At 43.5% G+C, this 23290-nt stretch overlaps 2 protein-coding genes across 14 annotated transcripts in view; one reads left to right on the top strand and one right to left on the bottom strand.

Annotated features, from left to right (window-relative positions):
- Nucleotides 1–10359, top strand: part of AATF (apoptosis antagonizing transcription factor) — an 84309-nt gene extending 73950 nt beyond the window's left edge. For both annotated transcript variants that reach the window (XM_054008508.1, XM_054008509.1), the window contains exon 12: nt 8945–10359. In XM_054008508.1, coding sequence (XP_053864483.1) covers nt 8945–9008 — 64 coding nt within the window. In that variant the 3' untranslated portion in view covers nt 9009–10359. The remainder of the gene's footprint in view (nt 1–8944) is intronic.
- An 8742-nt stretch (nt 10360–19101) lies between these two features.
- The window catches only part of ACACA (acetyl-CoA carboxylase alpha), a 219650-nt gene continuing 215461 nt past the window's right edge, over nt 19102–23290 (bottom strand). For all 12 annotated transcript variants that reach the window (XM_054008120.1, XM_054008119.1, XM_054008122.1 and 9 more), the window contains one exon: nt 19102–22802. In XM_054008120.1, coding sequence (XP_053864095.1) covers nt 22676–22802 — 127 coding nt within the window. In that variant the 3' untranslated portion in view covers nt 19102–22675. The remainder of the gene's footprint in view (nt 22803–23290) is intronic.

Raw genomic sequence — 23290 nt, forward strand, 5'->3', positions numbered from 1 at the left:
ATCCTTTTATTTTCATGTAAAGACACAAACTTTCCCCTTTCCTTAATGAGCAAAGTAAAATAATAAACCCATCACATGGATTCTAAGTGGAATTGAATCCTGACACCTGAAGCTCTGTGACAGTATTGACCGTGTGAAATAATAGTATTGTTAAATGTTTAGCTTGCATGATTCTAAAGGGAATATAAAAGGCGTTTCTTCCTGCAGCACTGTGTTACTGGATGGTGCAGTGTCATCCGGCTAGATGTGGTTTTGCATGTTTTGTAGTTGCTGGTTTATTGTAGCATCCGTGTTTGCTACATAGAAAATAATTATGTGTTGGCTACCTTAGCTGTAGGACATCATTCATATAATTTATGCAGCAGATGCAATGCACTTGCTAGTTAGACTTCCATTGGCTTCATTATTTTGATGTTAATCATAGATTGTTGGACGTTGCATGAGATCTCCTCATTGAGACACACATTTTTATTCTGTAACCGAAATTATGGCGATGAAGGGCATTCTTTATGTAGTCAGACATATAAGCAATTTAAAAAAAGAAATTAATATTCAAACAACATCACTCAAGTATCCATTTACCTTTTTCAAGGGGTTGCTTTCACCTATGCATTGAATTCACTTCAGATTGTGAGGGTCGGTTTATTTCACATCTATATTTTCTAAAAATTAATAGCATGATTATAATTATATTTATATATTAAATTAAATAATATTATAATTTTAGCTCTTTTTTTTTTGTCCTTTTTTTGCTGGCCAACTCTCTTTTGTTGGAATAATACAACAGGAAATGGGAAAAGTAGTTGACGTGGGGATCTTTTTAAAATTTTGGACTCTAGTTTTCATATTTGTGAGACATGTTTTTGTAACTAATGTTCAGTAAGGGCATTCTATCCCAGTGTGTGTGCTTGCCTGCCTTTTGGTAGGAAAGACTTTGCATGTAAACAGCCATTAAAAATACTGTGATGATGTTAGGAATTTTGAGATTGGCAAAATCCCATTCGCAACCGGGAGTGGGGCGGGCATGTGTATGGAGAGGATGTGTGTTTAGGTTTTTAAAATAAAAAGATTTATGCTTTTAATCAAAAGCAGTGGTTCTCAACCTTTTTTCATTTGCAGACTCTAAAAAATTTCAAATGGAGGTGTGGACCCCTTAGGAAATCTTAGGGCATAGTCTGCGGACCCCCCGGGGTCCATAGACCACTGGTTGAAAACCACTGCTCTAAAGAATATAACTGTGTGATTTCAGGCAACTCTAGCTGTTTTGTAATCTGTTTGCATCAATATGGCAGTGTTGCCTAGTGGAATGAGCACAGGGTTGGGAGGAGATCCTGGGTTCTAATCCTGTTGTGGCCTGGGGCAAAATGGGGGATAATGATACCTAACCTCCTTGGAGTGTCTTGAGGAGCAGTCAGTGTTTCTGTGGCTCTTCACTATGATACGAATGGGAGGATGAACAAGCCACTGATTTCTGACCCCTACAGGGAATGCTGCCCCTACAACTCCCCCATCTGTATGCCGAATTAGGATGATGGTAGTTGCAAAGATTTTTTTTTTTCTTTCTTCCATACAATCCACTGTTGGATATTCCTTCATCTCTTTTATTTTCTCTTCCCACCAAACAAACCACACTCTTGCAGCCACATAGGTGATACAAATTGCATTAGAAGACTGGTTTCTTTAAAGTTGATGGGGATGCTGAATGAAGAGTAAGATGAAACACAGGTTCGCCCATGTGCACACACGATCTGCCAGGCTATGGAGCTGGGGGGAGGGTATGAAACACTTCTGGATTTATCTAATACCTATTGCCTGTGCTTTCACTCTTTGGAGTTGGCTCAGAAGAAATGCATAAATAATTAAGCCAAGGTACTTACGCACACATGTTTTATGGCAAATTGGTATGTGGTTCGTGATCATTTTTTCCCCAGAAACAGGTTTTATGATAATACAGTAAAAATATTAAATTAGAAAATGCCTCACTAAGGGTGATAAAACCTTACTACAGTGGAAATAGGTAATTATCCCCTCTACAGGCTAAATGACAGTTTAAAAGAAATAAAAATGTTAGTACTCATTACTTGCTTTTGTAGGTTGCAATAAAGGGTAAGTTAAATTTTAATTCAAGGAAGACCCTTGTATCGACCTGCTCCTTCCAAACACTCTACCTCAGGTGTAAGTACTATTAATTACTCAGTCTAGGTTATTCCTCAGCACATTGCTAATACCAATACCCTTTTGTGCTAAAGTCACCTTTCCCTCACTGACTTGGGGTGGGGTGTTTTGACTCACTGGCTCAAATCTGATTTTTAATATATGTGGGTGTGGGGGAGGAAATTATATGTTTTTTAGCCCAAATCCGAGTTCATTATGCACAGCCTTCAGGGGCCTGAAAGTATTAAAACCCACACTTACCCCGGTGAATTGAAACAGAGACAAGGTTAAACCTGGAGGATTGATGAGTTTTACTCTCTGCATGGTGAAATCCTGCGGAGGGGAGATGCTGCAGGGGAAAGGTAGCCTATGCAGCAATAATAATAATAATAATAATAATAATAATAAAGGGTTGGCATTTTTTGGCTGGCTAAAACATTTCTTACAATCCCCTCCCCCTTTCCCATTTACAAATAACCTCTCTCTGCACGGTGTAACGTCAGCACCAGCAGCAGTCGGTTCTCAGAGCTGGCTCGTAGTTTGTTTCACACCTGGAATTTTCAGGTAGCCCTGCTAGAATTTTGACTTCAATATGGAACACCCAGGCCTGCGAGCCTAAAGGGCTGGTTGTTATCCACTCTTACGAGCGAGGGGGCAACACAGCAGAGCAGTCTGGATGGTGTGGCAGGACCGTACTGCGTGTGGCAGGCAAGTTATCCCTGTGCTGTGCCTTGCGGGACGTGGTGTTCTGAATGTTGGAGCTTCTCTGTGTCCAGGCAGCATCACCCAACTGAGGAAGATGCATTGTTACTTTTAACGCCACTACCGGACTTGCTTGCTTGAAAAATGATTTTGCTAATGTTGGTCCCTGAGGTCCGTGTCAATGGAACGCTGATTCCTGAACGCCTCTACCCTCAGAGTAAACCAAGTAACCAAACAAAAATAGGAGAAACCTTGAGACATCAGTGCCCCATTAGAGAGAGAGCCATGCTGACAGCAAATGTTCAAGGTAGTAGTTACTGCTATTGGCAGGTGCCTGCTTGGTACCATACAAAAACTCAGTACCTTCACTTTTTGTGTGCGTGGGGTTGTCCAGAGGGAGTAAGTGTGTGTGTGTTCGTTCTATTTAAACTTCATTACAACACTGGGGAATGGGGGAAAGAACTACCTGGGTGCAGGAAGAGGGGGCAGGGCAGTGACTTTAAATTTCAAAGTGCTTCTCTGTTAAGCTGAGTTTAGCCTGAGATGTGTAATTTGACTTAGCCCTGGCTTTTTGGACATGCATTTGTGCACTCAAAAACCAACCAAATCCGGAGGCTTGAAATTCAAAGCAGGCACAGTGTCCTTAGCACGAGCCATCAGCCTTTTTCACTGCTTGGCTGCCAGGTGCAGGCAGGTAGGTCGTACCTGCTGTGCCACTGAATGTACAGAGGATGTTAGCGCATTCTTCTGTGGCCATTGCAGTGTGAGTGGCTGATGAGAGCCCAGCAGGGGCTGGCGTCTGTTGATTTGTGTGCGCATCTTAAATGTGATGTGGTTTTGGGTAGGTGGGGAGGTAGGTACTTCACTGAATTTGCTTTTGTAATAGTGTGATGGCTCCCAACCAGGGCTAACTGCATCTTGGGGGAATCTGTTTTGGATCATTCCTACGTACAGAACTCCATTTAGCACAGTCCCCATTTCCTGTTGTAGCTGTTCCAGTATGTCCTTCTGCAGGGATTCTGAGCCTTTCGCATCCTGTGATCTTAGTGGTACTTTCTTCCCAGTCCCATCTAACCCTAATGAAAGGGGCCTCATGTCCCCCATATTGCCAACCCACGTTCCACTGGAAAGGTTTGTGACTCCCCTTTCTGTATAACGACTCTCTTCTGCACCAGGTGCTCGGAACCCAGAATGTACAATAGCGGAAGGGCGGCCTTGTGGGAAAGGCTCGGAACTGGGGCTCGGGAGACTTGGTTTACAATCTGCCACAGGCTCCCTCTGTCATTTTTGATATCAGTCTTTCACTTCCCCATCTGTAAAATGGGGAGAATACTTCCCTAATTCACAAAGCTACCGGGAGCATAAATATCTTAATGACTGTGAGGCACTTAGATACTGGAGCTATGACCCAATTAGACCTATCTAGACAGATACCTGTGAGAGTTTAATAACCCTCTTCAATTCAGAGGAAACAATATTCTGCAAAATCTCCTTGGCTCTCAGAAAGTTTGGCAGCAGCTTTCTACTCTGTTTGTAAGCAGAGTCAACGCTGCCGATTGGACGACTTCTGTTTTAGTGCTATAGCCCCCCCCACCCCCCAATGTGCCACCCCAGGTGTATGGGGTGTGTTCTGTTGGGATCTGTTTTGGCTGATGATAGAGGAGTTGGAACAGGAGTTAACTGGCTGGCTTTGTACCCTTAACTATTATGTGGGTTATGGATAAAAAAGAGCAGCTTGTTTATTGTGTGAGGGCAATGTGCCAAAGAGCAGAATGAGAATGTGTGTAATTCTGCTGGATATAAGCCTACTGAGGGACAGCGTTGAATTAGACCTCTTTGGGACAGGTCACATGGCACCATCCAAAAGTTTATTTGAGGTCTGGTATCTCCGCTGCTGAGCGTATGATTTAGAAGTAATGACAGAGTAAACATTTTCATGGGATGCCATCTGATAGTGGCTTGTCCTATTGCCAATGAACGTGATGGGTCCTAGAAACAAACAAACAAAAACAGAACACAACTGGGAGAATCTCCCACACGCCCTGGAGACCACAAGACTGGATCTTAGCAAAGAGCCCGAAATGGCGGTAAGCCCCCGTGTACAAATATAAGTGCCTGGTGGGTGTGAAAACGGCAGCAGCTGCAGATCTCCGCTGGCCTCTGTGCGGGAGTTCGAACACCCGGGATGGGAAAAGTGTATACGTGAGCGTCTGCTGGTGTGAGTCGCGGAATTACTCTCTGACTGGAGAACCTTCATCTGGACGTAACAGAGCCCGGGGCTCTAGTGGGGCAATAATCAGTGCATATGCCTCGATTTCATGAGACCTCAGGAGCCTTGTGTCTGGAGGAAGCCTGCAAAGTGATGCATTTGGCAGTAGAATGTATCTTTCTGAGGCCGTTTGCTGAAATATGATTAGTCCTCCTTGCTGTTTAAAATGAGCTGTGTCGGGGGTTGGGGAGGGAGGAAAGGAGTGAAATCGGTGACGTTTCCTTAAAAGGTTCCAAACCACTCAGCCTTTCAAGTTACTTTGACATGAGCAACCGGCGTATGTTTGTCAGCTTTGCCCACCTGAGTGTGAAATGATGTTCTATCAAAACACCGGTTTCAGCATTTCCCTCTCCGCTCCTGACATGTGAACCCTGCTGCGGACAGTAACTGCTGCTTTCTGCCCAGGGATTTCACTGATATTGCAGTACAAGTGGAAACATTTGCTCAGTGGTAATGATGGGGTCTGGCTCAAGCAAGCAAGGCAAGGTTGGAAGGCTATGATTGTGAAGGACTAAATAGCATCGCTCGCTGCATTTTTTTTTTCCCTCCCCCTCCCCCCCCCCCGGTCAAATGATGGAGTCTTAAAGTCACAACGTCCTTTTTGTCAGTAAAACTGCCTGCTTTATGCTATCTAATTTCTCAATTGAAACAGCAAATGACAGTGATACTTATCGGTTAATAGGCAGGGAGGCTGCAAAGAGTAGCAGAGCCAGAGTAACGCAGCACTCTTTATTTATTTATTTATTTAAAAAGCGCACCGAAGATGCTGACTTTAAAGCCGCGGTCTGTAGTAGAATCAGAGGGCTGTTTGTATCTGTCAGGGGAGTTTGGTTTGTTTGTTCCACTGGGCTATTCTGCATTTATACAATATAAAGCTGCGAGTGAGACAGAAGACAGAGAGCTTCTCCCTCCCACCCCTCCATGTTATTAACATGCAATATTGAGTTTTCACACTTAAAACAGCTGATTTCTCTCTGACCTAGTGACCGTGGCACATTGTCGTTGGAAGAAGCTGTGCCTCTCCAGAGCCACTGGCCTCCCCCTGTCGTTCATTACAAAACGGCTCGCACCAGAACCTAAACTCCCCCACGTCCACCTTCTCTTCTCTCTCCCTCGCTCCTCCTCACTGTGTTTGGTCATGTCCGAAGGGCATGCGTGGCACAGTTTGTCCCCAAGCGCCATGTTTTTGGCACTTTGTGCATTTCAGTTGAGCCTTTCCAGGATTCTAGCCCTGCCATCTTACTTACTTCTAGTCCAGGGTTCGCCAGTTTTTTCAAATGTCAGCTCCGTTTTTCAAAGAGTTTGGGGGTGGTTGTTTTTTGAGTCTGTCATAGATTAAACAGTTCTCTCTCTCTCTCTCTCTGTCTGTTGGATGCTCCAGTTTCAGTTCCATAGTTAAGGCTGAGTTGAGCTTTGCGCTGAAAGCATGAATTCAACCACTGAATACAGCTACACCTCTACCCCGATATAACACTGTCCTCGGGAGCCAAAAACATCTTACTGCGTTATAGGTGAAACCGCGTTATATTGAACTTGCTTTGATCTGCTGGAGCGCACAGCCCTGCTCCCCCCGGAGCACTGCTTTACCGCGTTATATCTGAATTCATGTTATATCGGGTCATACGGGGTAGAGGTGTATTTCACCTCCCTCCCCCAAATACTTATTCTGACTAAATAATTAATTTTCCGAGACTTTTCCAGTTAATTGGATAATTAGCTTATGAGTTAAAATTGATTTTAAAAGTGGGCCCTTAAGAAATGTAGCCCCATGTATCTGACTTCTTTGTGCTGAATGATCTTACTAATGAGCTAATGTAGGTTCTTCCAGTTTCCCATATGGTTAAAACTGACTGAAATCTCATGCAACGGTTACATTTGCAGATAGCATTTCAGGATGAATGGCCATTGTTTGCTGTTTTTCTTCGTAATTTAAAGTTGCCTCTTTAGCAGAGGATGGCTGCTAAGTAATGCTCTTGTACCACAAATTCCACAAAGTAGTCACCTTTTTCAAAATGGCAGCCATCTCCGATCATTTTCAATAGGAGTGAAGATAAAATTGCCTGTAGCAAAGATGCCTCTTTTCAAAATGGCCACCTGCCTCTCATTGTTTCCACTTAGCAGTGAAGCCAAGCTCCCCTCAGCCAAGATGGTGGCCTCCTGTGCGGGTTTTCAATGTTAAATTGGTCTAAATGTAGTTTAATAAGCTCCCTGCCTTTTGGGATTTAACTGATTGCCTCTTTAGCTCTTCATCTCCCTGAGTGTTGCAGGAAACAGTGCTGAGTCTGGGTCTCTTGTGTGGAGGGCATTTGGCAGGCTAGCCAGAGGCCCTTGGCCAGGGTTAGACATCTCGTCTGCCTGGGTGTTTCTAATGCAGACAGCGTGGGAAATCTGTGTGTATGTGTCCCACACTCCCTTGTATTGCTCTGTGAAAGTGCAGGTGCATTTCTTGTGTGGTTTTGTTAGCTGTCACCTTCAGGAAAGTGATGTCAAGCCATTCTTTCGGGCTGTTTGGGACTGCTGTTTATGTAATACGTGTGTGTGTGTGTACAAAATTATATACACACTGTAAGTGTGTCACAATATTAAATAATCTCTTTTTATATTCCGGTAGCACCTAGAGGCCGCTGTTAAGACTGCTGCCCCTTAGTGCTAATACTGCAAGTGTACACAGGCATAAGCAGTTCCAGTCTAAATGGAGAAATCAGATGAAGGGGATAGGGCATACAAATAAGTGCTTTCCTCTGCAGCCGATAAGTCTCTGTCTACTGTATAAATGTATCATTCAGAATAGTCTAGGGTGCGATGTGCATGTGCACAATATTTCTTAGGAAACAACTTACGTATTTAATAAACACAGGCCCAAATCTTAGTCCAGGTCTGAATTTCATGTCTCTCATTAATTAATTAACTAGACAGAAAAGGGTCCCTCTCCACCCCAAATCCCAGTGAAATCATGGCTGAGCAGCTGCTGGCCTCACTGAGTTTTGGGTGATCGTCACCTCTGATTTTATTTAAAATTCTTTGGTTTAATAATCCTAGACGACGTTAGCACCACTGGCAAGGAGGTAGTTTCTCTTCTGTGAGTTTTACCTGCCGTATTTCTGTGTCCTCTCTACTTTGAGTGCAACTGGGAGCTCAGAATGTAGCCCCGTCCGAATGCTTTTTCCTTAAGGGTTCTCTAGATTGCCATGACCACATGAATTTCTGTTTTGCAGCTGAAGTTTGTAAATAAATTCCCCCCTCACACACACCTTCCCTGACTACTTAGGTATTAAGCTTAAAAATAAAGAAAGAAAACCAGCCTATGATATGGTGATTTTTAAAGGGAAACTCGCTTCTCTTATCAGAACTGCTGCATATGTGATATTAATTGGAATCTTGTTGCTGGGTCATTTTCATTGTTTTTCAAGTACCGTCAAATCCAAGAAAATGTATGAAAACTAAATTATAGTCCCACATAGGCTGTCTGATTGAATCCTCCTTATGGCATTGCATTCTCATACAGCCTATTAAAATATTCAATCTTGTTTTCTTACTTGAAGAGGCTGTCTGTAAAGGGCAAACTTATAGAAAACCTCATTCCCTAGAGAGATGGTATCCAGCCACACTGAAATATTTACATATTTCTGTACTGCATGTGATTGGTCTTACGCAAGTTCTTCCCTACACTTGTATTTATTAATAAAGATTGTTGTATGCATTTTTAATTATACGACGGCCTTTTCATTTGAAGCGGTGGATGGTAGTGCTGCCTGCCTCTTGCTTCCAATTTGACCTTGAAAAGTTACTCCCCTCCCCCTCTTTCTCCCTTTTTCCCAGGACGGAGCTTTATCGATCGTTGTTTGGCAAAATCACGCATCCCGAAGAACCCAAGCAGAATTAGCATCAAGCCTTTGCAGAAGGAAAACATATGCACAAACACTTACTTTTGTTCTCTGCGTTTGGCTAAAGCCCAGTGGGATCCTTCGTGTGCATTTGGACTCTTGCCTCTGTGCTGCCGGAAGCTGCCGCCACGTTGTCACATCTGGCCCGTTTGATACGGGGCAGTTTGTAGCTCAGAGCTCTACTCCCGTGGTTCACTTAGTGATGGCCGCAGTGGGGTTCACTGAGAGAGCTTTTAGCCATGCGGTAGCCCACAACTTGGATTTCAAGACCGGCGTGAAGTGGATAATGTCCTGTCCAGGGAAGCGCCAGCACCCTTCCCTTTTAAGTTCACTCAGAAAGTGTGTATTGTCTTGTCTGTTAGGATGTCTTGTAATTTGCTGAGGATTATTTTATTTCATGCAGACGCCATAGCTGAATTGTGCAGTATCAAATCAGAGTTAAGAAGCAAATGTACCCTGGCAAGAGGGCATCCCCATATATTTTTTGCAATTCAGTTTAGAATCTGTCCCTGCCAATTAAAGAACATACAATACCCTTCCCTTTTTGATCATCTTGTATTTGTGGTCCTGATCCTGAAATCTTATCCACACAAGTAGACCCTTACGCCTGTCTAGAATCCCACTGAAATTAGGGGGGCTCCGAAGGTGGCTGTTTAAGCAGATCATACTGCAGAATGGGGACCTGAATGGGGACCTACGTTTGTGTTAAACCAACTTCCTGAACCTTCGTTTGCAATGCACGGTTCTGCAGCAGTATTTTCGAATGCCGCAGCTGTGCATTGACTGAGCCGATGGCTAAAATGCCATTAACATGGCTGGAAAAAGGCGCTCCCCATCCATGGGTTGCGTGAATTCCAAAGAGTCCAAACTCCTGGGCTTCCAAAAGCACTGCTTATTGTGCATAAAAGGTCAGTCATGGAACGGCTCCCAGCTGAACGCACGCGCATGACCAGGGATATTTTTGCAATTGGAAAATGTTTGTGGATTTTCAGTTCAGCATTGATCGCGAACACCATTATTTTTGCTGATCAGGATGCTTTGAGGCCTCGTCCGTTTCTCTCCACTAGTGACACACTTTCGACAGAGGTTAGCACCGGTGTAAATCTGGCAAGAGGAGATGATTCACTTGTTTTTTTACATTGGAAGGTCAAAAGCTGAAAATTAAATCCCCATAAGGGGGATTTATTAGCCTGCTGTGACCAATCTCAGATGAAGATTATCTTGCATAAATAATGTGTGCATATGTTTGTAGTATAACAGCGAGATGGCCATTGCATTGACTTGTTTAACTACATTGGCTCTGTTTTGTTCTTTAACTAATCTGATTAAAATAGCCCGTACATTGACTAACCAAGTGTTGACAGTGCAGTGAATGCATCTGGTGTGTCTGAATGCGGATTTGAGGGATATATGCTAGTTTAAAAAAAAAAAAAAACATTGAAGAGAGTTGCTTAATTAAAGTCTTTAACCTGTTACTTATTTTAATGCACAACAAAGGAGTCTGTATTCTTTTGGTTCATTCAAATTACATTTACAGAGCATCTGTCATGTCAGGATCTTGAAGAGTTCTGCGACCATTGCTTAAATCTCATGACATCCCTAAAGGGAGGTAAGCATTGTTCTAGCCATTTCACAGGTGGACTAACTGAGAAATGAAGAGGCCACTGACACAAGATCAGTTGGTGAGCTGAGTCCTGGCTCCCACAGCCATTTTAATTGGTAGAGAAGCATTGAATCATTAGTCACATCTTGATGCATTGACGAGGTGATCCTAACAAAGAAGATTGCAATGCTAGTGATATATTCTCCATCTGAATTTGAGAACTTATCTCAGTTCTTTGGCTTGCTGTAGTATGTGGTAAATTAATAAGGACAATTAATAACATGTGCATGGTGCTTTTTATCTTGAGGAATTTCAAAGCACTTCTACAAAAATGTAAAGGTACATCATTTTTTTGCATGTTTATTTGATCATTGAAAACGGTCTGTTTTGCTTTGACATTTGTCTGTAATAAGACAAGGATTATAAAAAGTGTTCCCTTCTTTGGAACTTCTGAATGTTCATCCAGTGGGGGTTGGGTGAAAGCACTGGCCAAAATGTTCAAAAATGCCGACCTGCAGGTTCCTAAATAAGTGGCCTGATTTTACCCGAGTGGCAGCTGTTGGGAGCTGGAAATCAGGCCAGTTATAAACTAGTCCATCTCAGCAGGGGCTATTTCAGCCTCCTTGGGTATTTTATACAGAATATGTTTACTTGTGGTCACCTAATCAGGTGGATGAAAGACATTAATACTGGCTTCTATAAATATGACAATACGCCAGTATTTATGGACGTATTGGATTTCCCCCCACTATTGGTACACCCTGCATGACACTGAAATATCAGTTACTCCAAAATATTTAGAGAAAATATGCTTAATTAGCTAGAACATATGAAAGGTATGAGACAGCAGAGATGGTATAAAATACATAATCATACAAGGCGGTTTTAGAATTCAGGATACCACCCTCCTTCCAGCAAAGAATAAATTGGAAACTATTTTAATTGACACGGATCCTGCTATTCAACTGTTACCTGAAAGACAGATTAGTTGATTGATTTGCATTTTAATAAAATCTAATACTTTATTTTTGTGTGTGGGGCTAATGCTGATTTCTAAATGAGTTCAGAACTGTTATCAAGACTGAATTCAGAGGCTTTTTTTAATGAAGAATGAAGCATCCCTTTCCTTTTGTGTGGAGTTGACTTATTTTATTTTGCTAGGAACGCTAGGATGGCGTGATCCAAACTCTATGCCCCAGTATCAAGGAACACGAAGAACAGAAAGTTACCAGTAAGCAAAATATTTTCTTTTTTTCAAGTTCATACTGGAGGCTGATTGAAAATCCAGGCGATTGAATACTCAGTCTCTTAGTTACAGGGTAAAGGCACGTCTATTTCGGTTAAACGCAGAACACGAATAGATTCCGTTGCATCAAACTGATCTTATAGCCAATATGGAATTAGAAAATGGCTCAGTTCTTAGCTTTAAGTAAACTAGGGCAGAGCGTTCCCAAGATTCACCTTTACGATGCGTTGCAGCCGGGCCATAGACATTAGCTCCATTGTTCAGCTGATTCAGAAATAAGCTGGCCCCACTCTCCTTGGCACTAGGCACCCAAGATTTGTCTAGCATCACAGCAACAGCAATAAGAGAGAGTAGCAGTGTATTGTAGGACAGTAACATGGCCGCATAACAATACGGAAATGCCAGTGCTGAAACTGATGAGTGTGTTGCATCACGATCCTTTGCTGGCCATGGTCCAGCTGTGGCCCTCTTGATCAGTGGTTGGCGGACAGTTCCTGTCCCCTGTAGAAAATATAACATTTTTCTTGGGTTTATAAAATATCTGTGTCAAGATGAGCATTGACTTTGTCTTACAAAATGTATGTAGCGTGGATGAATAAACCGTTATGTCCACTTGCAGCAAAGCAAGTCGTAGGTAGCACAGAAGCACATTGATTTTTTTTCTCTCCTATCTTTCCAGGGCTCTGACTGGTCAAAATTTGCCAGGCAGAAACGTAGCAAATGTCACTGTTGCTCTTGGATCCCAATAATGACCTTATGCTGTGAAGTTTGCAACAGTCTCATGCCCTCGTACATTGCAGGGAGAGCTGGCTGGCTGAGTGGCGAAATCCAGCCACAAAGAATCAAGGGTAAGTAGTGTTACTTAACTAGTGCTGTCGGGGGGAGTGGACAAAGCCTCTATATTTGTATTGTGTCTTAGGAGGAGGGGGAGGAAGAGGAGAAGCATTACAGCACATGTAGGTCACAGTGAGCAGAGGGAAGGCTGGCTTTATGGAAGCAGGCTTCAGTGTAATAGTGTGTTAAGCAATATCGTGTCAAGTAACAGGCTAATGTTTAGTAGAAGGAAATGTAGCCTACTGATCAGAGCATGCCTGACGGTCCTAAAACTACAGGCTGCAAAAGTAGCCATAGCCGGTCACTGTGATCTGTCTTACAGTGTAACAGTCTGCTGAGGGTGATGCAATGAACTCCTCCACATCATTCCTTATCCCAAGCATTGCTCATAAGCCAACACAGCAGCAGGTCTGGTTTATTCCTCCCCACCCCGACACACCAGCAAGACCGTGGGCTGACACTGCAGAAATATTTCCCCCGTATGTTGAACAATACCAGCACTTATTTTCTGAACAGCTAAAAGCCTCTGACACGTGGTCTGCCAGCATCATTACCAAAAATCTCATGGTTTAATTGCCACAATTCCGAAGGACATCAAGTGGAGGAAATTAGCCGCTTCCCGAGTTGGCGTCGGCGGAATGGTTTCACGCCGCTTACGCAGTCAGAGCAAACATTAAGGATGTTTCAGAGGAAGCCAGACGCACGTATCCTACATTGGGGTTTACTGCTCCAACAAGTTGGCCGGCGTCTCTTCTCGGCGTAGGATTATGTTGCTTTGACTTGAGAGAACTGACTGTACATGCCCGGTTTAAAATTCCTTTTCAGTTTGACTCCTGTGTCCTTTAAAGTTGTAGCTGCAGCACTTGGTTTGAAGAGCTGGAGGTAATGTTAAAAGGGTCACATGAAACACTTTAAATGTGATAACTTCTGGTTCATATTGTTTGAAGAGATAAGAGTGATTCAAAGCCCTACTAAGGATGCTTTTGAATTTACTTATCAGCATTTAAGCAGGCTTTTTCTTCCCCCCTACCTGGTTAGTGTGATATATCAAGGGAACCTTAGAAAGCAGGGTTTAGCCTGCAAGGACCCCATTTCATCTGCTAACCTTGCTGGTAAGGTCAGTTCTTTAGTCCTGATGTGAAAATGGTACGTTTCCAGGATTTGAATATGCTGGCAGGAGAAACGCAGCCTGTGTAATTCTTGAGTAGGGGCTAATCAGAGCCATCTACAGGAGTGTCTCGAGTGGTTACTTGGCTGAGTCCAGTGGTAGGGCAGCCTGCAGTTAATCAGCTCTGCCCTCGCTAGGAGGTGTTATTGTGGTCAATGTGAATTACTGCAGAGACCAGCTAGGACGCAAAGCTTATTCCGACAGCAAAAAAGGGCAAATTAAAGTGTTTCATAGGCTCAGTAAGTACCTCAAAGTTCTGGAATTCAGTTTGGGCTGTAAATTCCATGTTGTAACTGAGGAGTCTTTTTTTTCCTGGGTCTCCCCTAAACACAGACTCTATGGGCCTGCAAAATTCAAACCTTAATAGAAACCTACCCCAGCCACTGCCGTTCTATTAAATATTCAGTCCTGATTTCCATTCCAGTATTGGGCTAATGTTGGCTGCCCAATGCTGTGTAGAGCATGATTCTTGTGGGGCATGCATTTAATTGGAAAAGGAATTCAGTAAATCTGTTTGCCAGGGTCAGGCTATATTGGCGGTTGTAGAAGTCTGTATCTGTAGGCAACTTTTACCAATCCCATTTTCCTTTTACTCACTAGGGTGGTGGTGGTAATGCTGAGCTTGTATCAGGCTTCGGAGTTTGCACGCTAATTATGCCCACCATTAGTCCTGTGGGACAGGTGAGTACGAGGTCTAGTTTACAGAGGATTACACTGATGCACAAACAAATCAAGTGAGCAGGTCATGGTCACACAGCAAATCGAAGGGGAGCCAGGCTTCCGAGTCCTGCTCTCTACAACAATGCTTCCTAACAGCTGGTGAACCATTGTCTACCTGGCTGTGGCTAGTCATAGACTCCCCGTCTCTACAGAATGGTAGCCAGGGTAGTGTGGAGAGTTAGCAGAAAACGCTCCCGCTCTCATTGCAGGACTATCTTATGGTCAAAAGGTGTAAATGGTTATTTGTAAGGACAGTGATACCAGAATGGTTTCTACTAAGTTTTCCTAATACTGCCAGTTATCAGCGAGTAAGATTTTTCCCAACAGAATATTAATTCCTGATATATCTGCTGATTAGTTCCTAGCTGTATGTGCATTATACCCTTTTAAAAACCTTGCAGATCAGCTAGGGGTGTGTGTGTGTGTGTGTTTGGGGGGTCTGAATTATTCCTCTCCCCCAGCAGAGAATTTCAAGTTTCAGACAAACAACTTCATTTACAAGTGTGTCTCTAATTAGCTGCAGAATTAGTAAAGCGGAGTTTTCCCCCCATAGATCGGCTAAACCCCCGAGGGAGCCTGTGGAATAGAGAGAATCGCATTTCCAATTATTTTGTTGAATTGCTAATTTAGTTATTGTGCCTGGCGTAATTGTGATGGGTATTGGGTGTGCAATTCAATTTGTTTTAAATATTTGTGGGACGGCTGATCAGTAATGGAGCTGACCTATTTCGTGGCCCAAATTGAGAGAAGAGACTAAAACAAAAACAGCTACAAAGCCACAGTTTGTTTCAGTTTTTGTTTTGATCTCTCTCATCCCTCTTAAGACTGTTGATGCAACACAAGGTTTAAATTAAAAGATGATATTACCGCTTTGATCTCGGGCTTTTGAAAGCTTACAGCTTTGGTACTTTTCTTGGCATTTTAATATGTAGATATTTTAGGCTAAAGAGTTTTAAATGCATTGCTGGAGTTCAATAGGTTTTTTCCCCTCTAAATTTTATTATGTTTGTTAGGGTGATTTATGTCTTTAACCCTCAGGATTCTGGTTCAAGAAATGCATGAAAATAACTGGAACTGCTGGGTTTTGTGTTTGCCGGCTTGATGCATTTTAGTTTGAAATTGTGTTAAATACTTACCATTAATTAGAGGTGGAGCTTTTTAAAAACCTGTGTGGGGTGAAGTCTGTATTGGATTTATGTTGGTAACTTAACTGGCGGGGGGAAACATTTAAATTAGCTGAACTTGCAATTCAATTTCGGAAGCTCTGGGTGGGAGTTTCTGTGAATGCATATCTAATATAGGAGCTGGGTCACGGTTCAGAATGCCAAAAGAAATAAATTTATAGTCAAACTTTTCATGGGTCTGCATAGTGGGTGTACACCACTCACTGCGTTATCTCTGTCTGCAGTGAGAGCAGACACATGTGGACTTGACAGTTCTGCCCTTAGTTTGCCAATACAGGTAAAGCAGACACAGGCTTCAAGAACTGGAAAACACTAGATTGATTTAAATCTAGAACAGGAATCACTCCTAGCACTTCAAAGCATCTATTCGGTAGCTTGCCACAAATCAGTGGGGTAAAGACTGTTCGGAACTGATCATGTGAAAACGAAAAGTGAAATTAAAGCAAGGTGCGATTTCATTCCCCTTCTGCTTCGCTGGGAAATGTTCAATCATTCTCAAAGCCAGGCCGATGGTGTTGATGGAGGAGTATCAGCTCCTGTGTGTTGTAACAAGGAGGCAAGAATGTTAATGTGCTGGATGTTGCCTTGATTTATATTCCACTGAGTATATTTGTGTTTGACTATAAACACTTTTCTATTTCAGAACTCAGATTTTCCTGCATCCACATTTTAGAACTGTTTGACATCATGGGAACGATCGATGCGACAAATTAAGCCTTTGGCTTCATGGCGTGAGAAGTTACAAAGGGGATGAAATGAAGAAAAGGGCTGGCAACTTACGAGAACAGGTGAAAATACTTGTGCTTTTAAGTGTCACATAGCGCAGGCTTAAGCATGAACTTCCCAGACTTAGCACACATTTTAAAGCTGGGCGATCTATGGAGCTTGAGTAAAGGTGGAGTGAAAGGGGTGGCCACGCAAGCCCATTAGCGGAATAAGCAGCCCAGGCTCTTGAAGTGATGGGCCTGAATCTCGAAGTTCAGCTCTACATGTGAATTTACCCAAGCGCTTGAGCTATTTTGGTTCCGTCCATCTTGAGCGGCAGGGTCACGTCTGTATCTGAACTTCATCAGAATTCAAGGATGTTTCGATCTGGTGTTTGGTCCCATCCTTACAGCCATTAACAATGTGATGCAATATCACCTTTAGTGTGCTGGCTGTATTTTAAAGAATCCTTATTGAGGTTGCAGGAACAAACCATCCCGATGTGTAGAAAGAATAGTAAATATGGCAGGCGACCAGCTTGGCTAAACAGTGAAATCCTTGCTGATCTTAAACGCAAAAAAGAGGCTTATAAGGAGTGGAAGATTGGACAAATGACCAGGGAGGAGTATAAAAATATTGCTCAGGCGTGCAGGAGTGAAATCAGGAAGGCCAAATCACACTTGGAGTTGCAGTTAGCAAGAGATGTTAAGAGTAACAAGAAGGGTTTCTTCAGGTATGTTAGCAACAAGAAGAAAATCAAGGAAAGTGTGGGCCCCTTACTGAATGAGGGAGGCAACCTAGTGACCGAGGATGTGGAAAAAGCTAATGTACTCAATGATTTTTTTGCCTCTGTCTTCACGCACAAGGTCAGCTCCCAGATTGCTGCACTGGGCAGTACAGCATGGGGAGAAGGTGGCCAACCCTCTGTGGAGAAAGAAGTGGTTCGGGACTATTTAGAAAAACTGGACGTGTACAAGTCCATGGGGCCGGATGCGCTGCATCCGAGGGTGCTAAAGGAGTTGGCGGGTGAGATTGCAGAGCCATTAGCCATTATTTTTGAAAACTCATGGCGATCGGGGGAGGTCCCAGATGACTGGAAAAAGGCTAATGTAGTGCCCATCTTTAAAAAAGGGAAGAAGGAGGATCCGGGGAACTACAGGCCAGTCAGCCTCACCTCAGTCCCTGGAAAAATCATGGAGCAGGTCCTGAAGGAATCAATTATGAAACATTTAGAGGAGAGGAAAGTGATCAGGAACAGTCAGCATGGATTCACGAAGGGGAAGTCGTGCCTGACTAACCTAATTGCCTTCTATGATGAGATAACTGGCTCTGTGGATGAGGGGAAAGCAGTGGATGTGTTATTTCTTGACTTTAGCAAAGCTTTTGATACTGTCTCCCACAGTATTCTTGCCACCAAGTTAAAGAAGTATGGGCTGGATGAATGGACTGTAAGGTGGATAGAAAGCTGGCTAGATCGTCGGGCTCAACGGGTAGTGATCAATGGCTCCATGTCTAGTTGGCAGCCGGTTTCAAGTGGAGTGCCCCAAGGGTCGGTCCTGGGGCCGGTTTTGTTTAATATCTTTATTAATGATCTGGAGGATGGTGTGGACTGCACTCTCAGCAAGTTTGCAGATGACACTAAACTAGGAGGCGTGGTAGATACACTAGAGGGTAGGGATCGGATACAGAGGGACCTAGACAAATTAGAGGATTGGGCAGAAAAAAACCTGATGAGGTTCAACAAGGACAAGTGCAGAGTCCTGCACTTAGGACGGAAGAATCCCATGCACTGCTACAGACTAGGGACCGAATGGCTAGGTAGCAGTTCTGCTGAAAAGGACCTAGGGGTCACAGTGGACGAGAAGCTGGATATGAGTCAACAGTGTGCTCTTGTTGCCAAGAAGGCTAACGGCATTTTGGGCTGTATAAGTAGGGGCATTGCCAGCAGATCGAGGAACGTGATCGTTCCCCTTTATTCGACATTGGTGAGGCCTCATCTGGAATACTGTGTCCAGTTTTGGTCCCCACACTACAAGAAGGATGTGGAAAAATTGGAAAGAGTCCAGCGGAGGGCAACAAAAATGATTAGGGGTCTGGAGCACATGACTTATGAGGAGAGGCTGAGAGAACTGGGATTGTTTAGTCTCCAGAAGAGAAGAATGAGGGGGGATTTGATAGCAGCCTTCAACTACCTGAAGGGGGGTTCCAAAGAGGATGGAGCTCGGCTGTTCTGAGTGGTGGCAGATGACAGAACAAGGAGCAATGGTCTCAAGTTGCAGTGGGGGAGGTCCAGGTTGGATATCAGGAAAAACTATTTCACTAGGAGGGTGGTGAAACACTGGAATGCGTTACCTAGGGAGGTGGTGGAGTCTCCTTCCTTGGAGGTTTTTAAGGCCCGGCTTGACAAAGCCCTGGCTGGGATGATTTAGCTGGGAATTGGTCCTGCTTTGAGCAGGGGGTTGGACTAGATGACCTCTTGAGGTCCCTTCCAACTCTGATATTCTATGATTCTACATAAAAGTCTCAGTGCATTAACAACCGCCTCCATTACATTTAAGTTAGAGCTAAAAGAGGGAGCGCTTACCAAAACCCCCACATACAGAATACATGGTTCCACTTGTAGCCATGAAAATAGTCTTAAACGGATTCTTTTTATTAAAAGAAACTTGAGGTAAGTGAAATAAATCAGCAAGTACCATAGATGTCCAGCAGTAACATGGCCATGGTTTGATTTTTACTCAGGGTGCCTCCTTTCCCAACTGCACAGTACAGCAACTAAAGACATACAGCAGGACTTAGCATGTACAGTATGCTTGGTTTTCTGGTAGTGTTACTAGAAGGTCTTAGCCTCTGGGTTGACTGGCTGTCCCACTCAACGTGAAAAGTGGAGCTTGAAGCTGGGCAAGGTCTGTGCCTAGCTCCTCACAAGTGGCTTTTATGTGATGCTTCAAGTTTAATTAAGACATTAATAGTAGGGTTGTTTGCAGGTTGGAAGCATTTACTATTAAACCCAGGTCGGTTTTTTATGAATTGCTCATTTCATTCAAAGGACAGTTAAGCCAAAACCAGCCCCTTACCCCTTTCAATAATTTGCGTCCGGCTGCTTGTCAAAATCTCCTAGTCAGGGAGAGTTGGAAGGAAGGCACTAGCCTTTTAGGGTCAGAATGGAAGAGATAGCACATGCTGGTCTAGAAGCTGGTTAACTTTTAACAGCTTTACCTCATACGCTAACCTGTATAAAGATCAGCACTGAAGCACCCTAGCGTTGTAATGCTTACAAGCATCTTCCGCTTACGTACTTTGAGTCAAACATTTTCAAGGCTCCTCAAAGCTGCACTAGCTTGTCTATGAGTGGGTGGGATGGAAAAGTGTTTCTCCCTAATCTCTTAAAGGGGGGGCTCTTATTTTAATATCTCAACACTGATGGAGCAATGATTCACACACTTAGCAGTGAGACCCCGTAAAGGCTCCAGAATCCTCTACGAGAGAAATGTTTTTAATGCGTGAGAATGGGTGGATTCAACTGATTACGGTACGTACAGCTCTTTTTATACGGTTGCTAAGTCCATCAGAGTGCCAGTAACACAAGCAGATTGAATTTCAGGGCTCCCCACTCAGTAACTCTTGGTGAAAGGTTTATGTGTGAGAGCTTCACCAACGAAGTCTTGCTACAACCGTAAATCCGTACTGGTTCAGGTGTAGTTGAGAGAATTTGTGCTCACCGTGGAAGGCTCTGTCGTCATTGCAGGTGGGGTGGGGTCAGATGCAGCTTATGTAGACACACCTGTATTGTCTTGCTAAAAGTAGCAGCAGGAATATAAACTCTTTTTAGCCCTCTAGCTAGTTTAAAGCTTACATGTGCTACAAATCACACATCTGGCTGCACTTGGAGCTGTTCACTTGCCCTGACAAAGGGTTCAGGTCTTTGGGATGGTTAAGAGGGAGGGTCTGGTCAACACCTCCTTTGCACAATGGCTGCTTCAAAGTTGAGTGTTAATTTTTAGTTTTAGCAAAAACTAAGCTTGCTAATACTACCCTTCCTGTTATGGTTTGCACCCGTTTCTGACACTGCTGGGACGTGATAATACTGAAGCAGCATCACTCTAATATTGTTTGACACTAGCTATGGGACAAACAGTCACTCTAAATTTAAATAGATCAATTATAATGTATTACATTTGATACTGTTACTTCAGATTTTCTATTATGAAAAGAAAACTTGTAGGCAATCAGACAATTAGGCCTTGTCTACGTAGTGGGGCCCACACCACATGACGTCAACTCCCCTTACTCTTCTTGATCAGGTGAAGTACAGGAGTCAACGGGAGAACGATTGGCAGTCGATTTAGTGGGTTTAATGAAGACCCTCTAAATCGACCGCTGATGCATCACTCGCCACCCTCGGGTAAGTATAGACAAGCCCTCAGTGATGTGACTACTTCGATACGACTTTTCACATCGATACCTATGTCTTATGAAAATAATTAAGACTAGATGTGCTTTTACTGAGGGGGGTCACCACCAGGACCCCTCAGTAAAAACTACAGCCTTGTTTTTTGGGGGAAAAATCAACCTAGCTGCTAAAGCACTTTAAAATCTTTGTGCAGAACTCCCACTGATTAAATTCTTACTGCATACATATTGTTAAACAGAATGTTTCTGGGAATTTCAGGTTTACATTTTCCTTGAATGATTCTGATCTGGTCAGTGACATAGTTTTGTGTAAAACTTAACTCCTCCTTTAAAAAAAAACTTTCCAAGAAAGTTTAGGGATAAAGTGCAGCCCACTTAGCCATGTCAGTCTGTCATATGAACAATAGATATAAGTATTCGTTATTTGGTGGTGTAGACAAGAAAGAAAATAACCGACCTAATTTGTTGATGTGGATTCTGTACCTACCAACCAGGTGACTGTGGTTTGTTGTAGTGTAGTATTGATTGAATAGCTGGTGCTATTACCGTAACAGCAATCGAGTCCATGGGGGATAGTAGTTAGCACCTCAGTACATGGATGGAGAACTCCCACACATTTAAGGGGGGGAAAAGTTACAACACATGCAAAAAAAAGAGGCTTCTTTACAAATATTACCCAGACTCCCATTTTTCTACCAAGCGCCGAAATGCCTCTGTCCACACGAGAGCCTGAGCAGGTGAATTTTTTGTTTTAAAAACATCACTTTCGGTAACAAAAGTACAAAAAATTGAGACAGCAAGCTGGTTTTAATTTCAGTATTTCTGTGACTAACTATTGCCACTTTCTCCCATCTTTATGGAAGGAGAGTTTGCTCCCTACACTAGGTGAGACAGAATGAATAAGTAACGGAATTGCCAACTCAACCTTAACTACAGCCTGTGAACGTGCAGATAGAATATAAATATCGTTCTGCAGCCACACGAGAGAGGGGACCAGAGTTCGGTGGGATTGGAATTAACCCATATGATAGAAAAAGCTAACGTTTGCCATACATCTAGTATCCAGTTTATGAGAGGAACAGTAATATTTGTGACCTAAGTATTTTTCTTTTTACAGGCTACTACTTCATCTCTGCCCTATCTGAGACCATGAAAGCCTGCAGTCTAGCCCCTGGAATGAAAATACTGAAACAACAAGTACTAAGTAAACCACCAAGACTGACATGTAGTGAAACCTGTGACCATCGGAGAGGAGAGGGGAGGATTAGCTCCTCCCCACTGTAACAGAACCACGAACACCATTTTCCCATTTCTTTGTAGTATCGTCCCGTGTGTGTTTAACAAACCCTTGACCAGCCAGCACTCCACTGGTGCAGCAAGTGCCTCCTGATGCTCTTGGCACATTCGTCTACTGAAACAAGACCACCATCACCAGATTCGGGGAGGGGAAGGACTAGAACGATGCAGGGGGAGAGTGGCATATTGTAAGAAAGCCCCTACTTTGCTGCTCTAAGACCTCATGGTACCAGGGTACCCTTCATTGTCTTTTCCTACTGCTTTCAGAGGGCAGCCAGACGGCTAGCTGATGCATTGGTCCAGTCACTTTGTTAAATAAATAAGGTACAGTTAGACATCCATAAGTTAATTCTTCAGCAGTTTGTTTTCCTTATGTCTTTGGGGCCAGAGAGCGTGCTCCCTCCAGTCAGTCTGATTTTAAAAATTAAAAATACCATCCTTCTTTTTGCTTCCTCTTCTCAGTACAGGGGTCACAACTGAGCAGACCAAGGATCCTCTTATGTTGAAGGAGGCGAGTCCATTGTTGAAAGAATACGCACTATCTCCGCTCGCTGGGTAGGGGATATATGCTGGGTCATGTGGACGATGGAATCCATGGCAACCTCAGGATTGGCCTGCACCAAGCTGGAAAGACCAGAGGGTTAGCAACAGCACCCATCTCACCCCCACCGCTAGCCCCTTCCTCCTCGCCCAACTTGACGGAGTTTGCACACTGGGCTGTACTCAGAGCTTGCTAAATTTCTCTAAGCCCAAACATTTTCACCCGCTCTCATTCCCTGCTCTAAAGGGTAACTGAAGTAGATTTAAAAGTGTCTGGACAAGCCAGCAAGAGGTTTATTATGAACTGTGCTCAAGCAGATCTTAGATTAACTAAGAGGACAGTGTCTCAGCACCAAGCAATGCACAGTTCTAGCACCGCCGCATAAGGGAGTTGTGGATGCCAGAGGGGGTGGGATTCTCCCTGATAGATGTGCAAAAGGCATTTTGAAGAGGAAGTGTCTCCTAAGAGTAAACTCAGGGCAGTGTCAAAGATTGTAAAGAGGAGGATGCGAGCATCACGCTCCCTGATCCAGAAGGCTTCTCACAAGGGTACCTTCTCTTTTCCAGAAATA

Source organism: Malaclemys terrapin, chromosome 18 (genome assembly GCF_027887155.1).
Source record: "Malaclemys terrapin pileata isolate rMalTer1 chromosome 18, rMalTer1.hap1, whole genome shotgun sequence".
Classification (NCBI taxonomy): domain Eukaryota; kingdom Metazoa; phylum Chordata; order Testudines; family Emydidae; genus Malaclemys; species Malaclemys terrapin.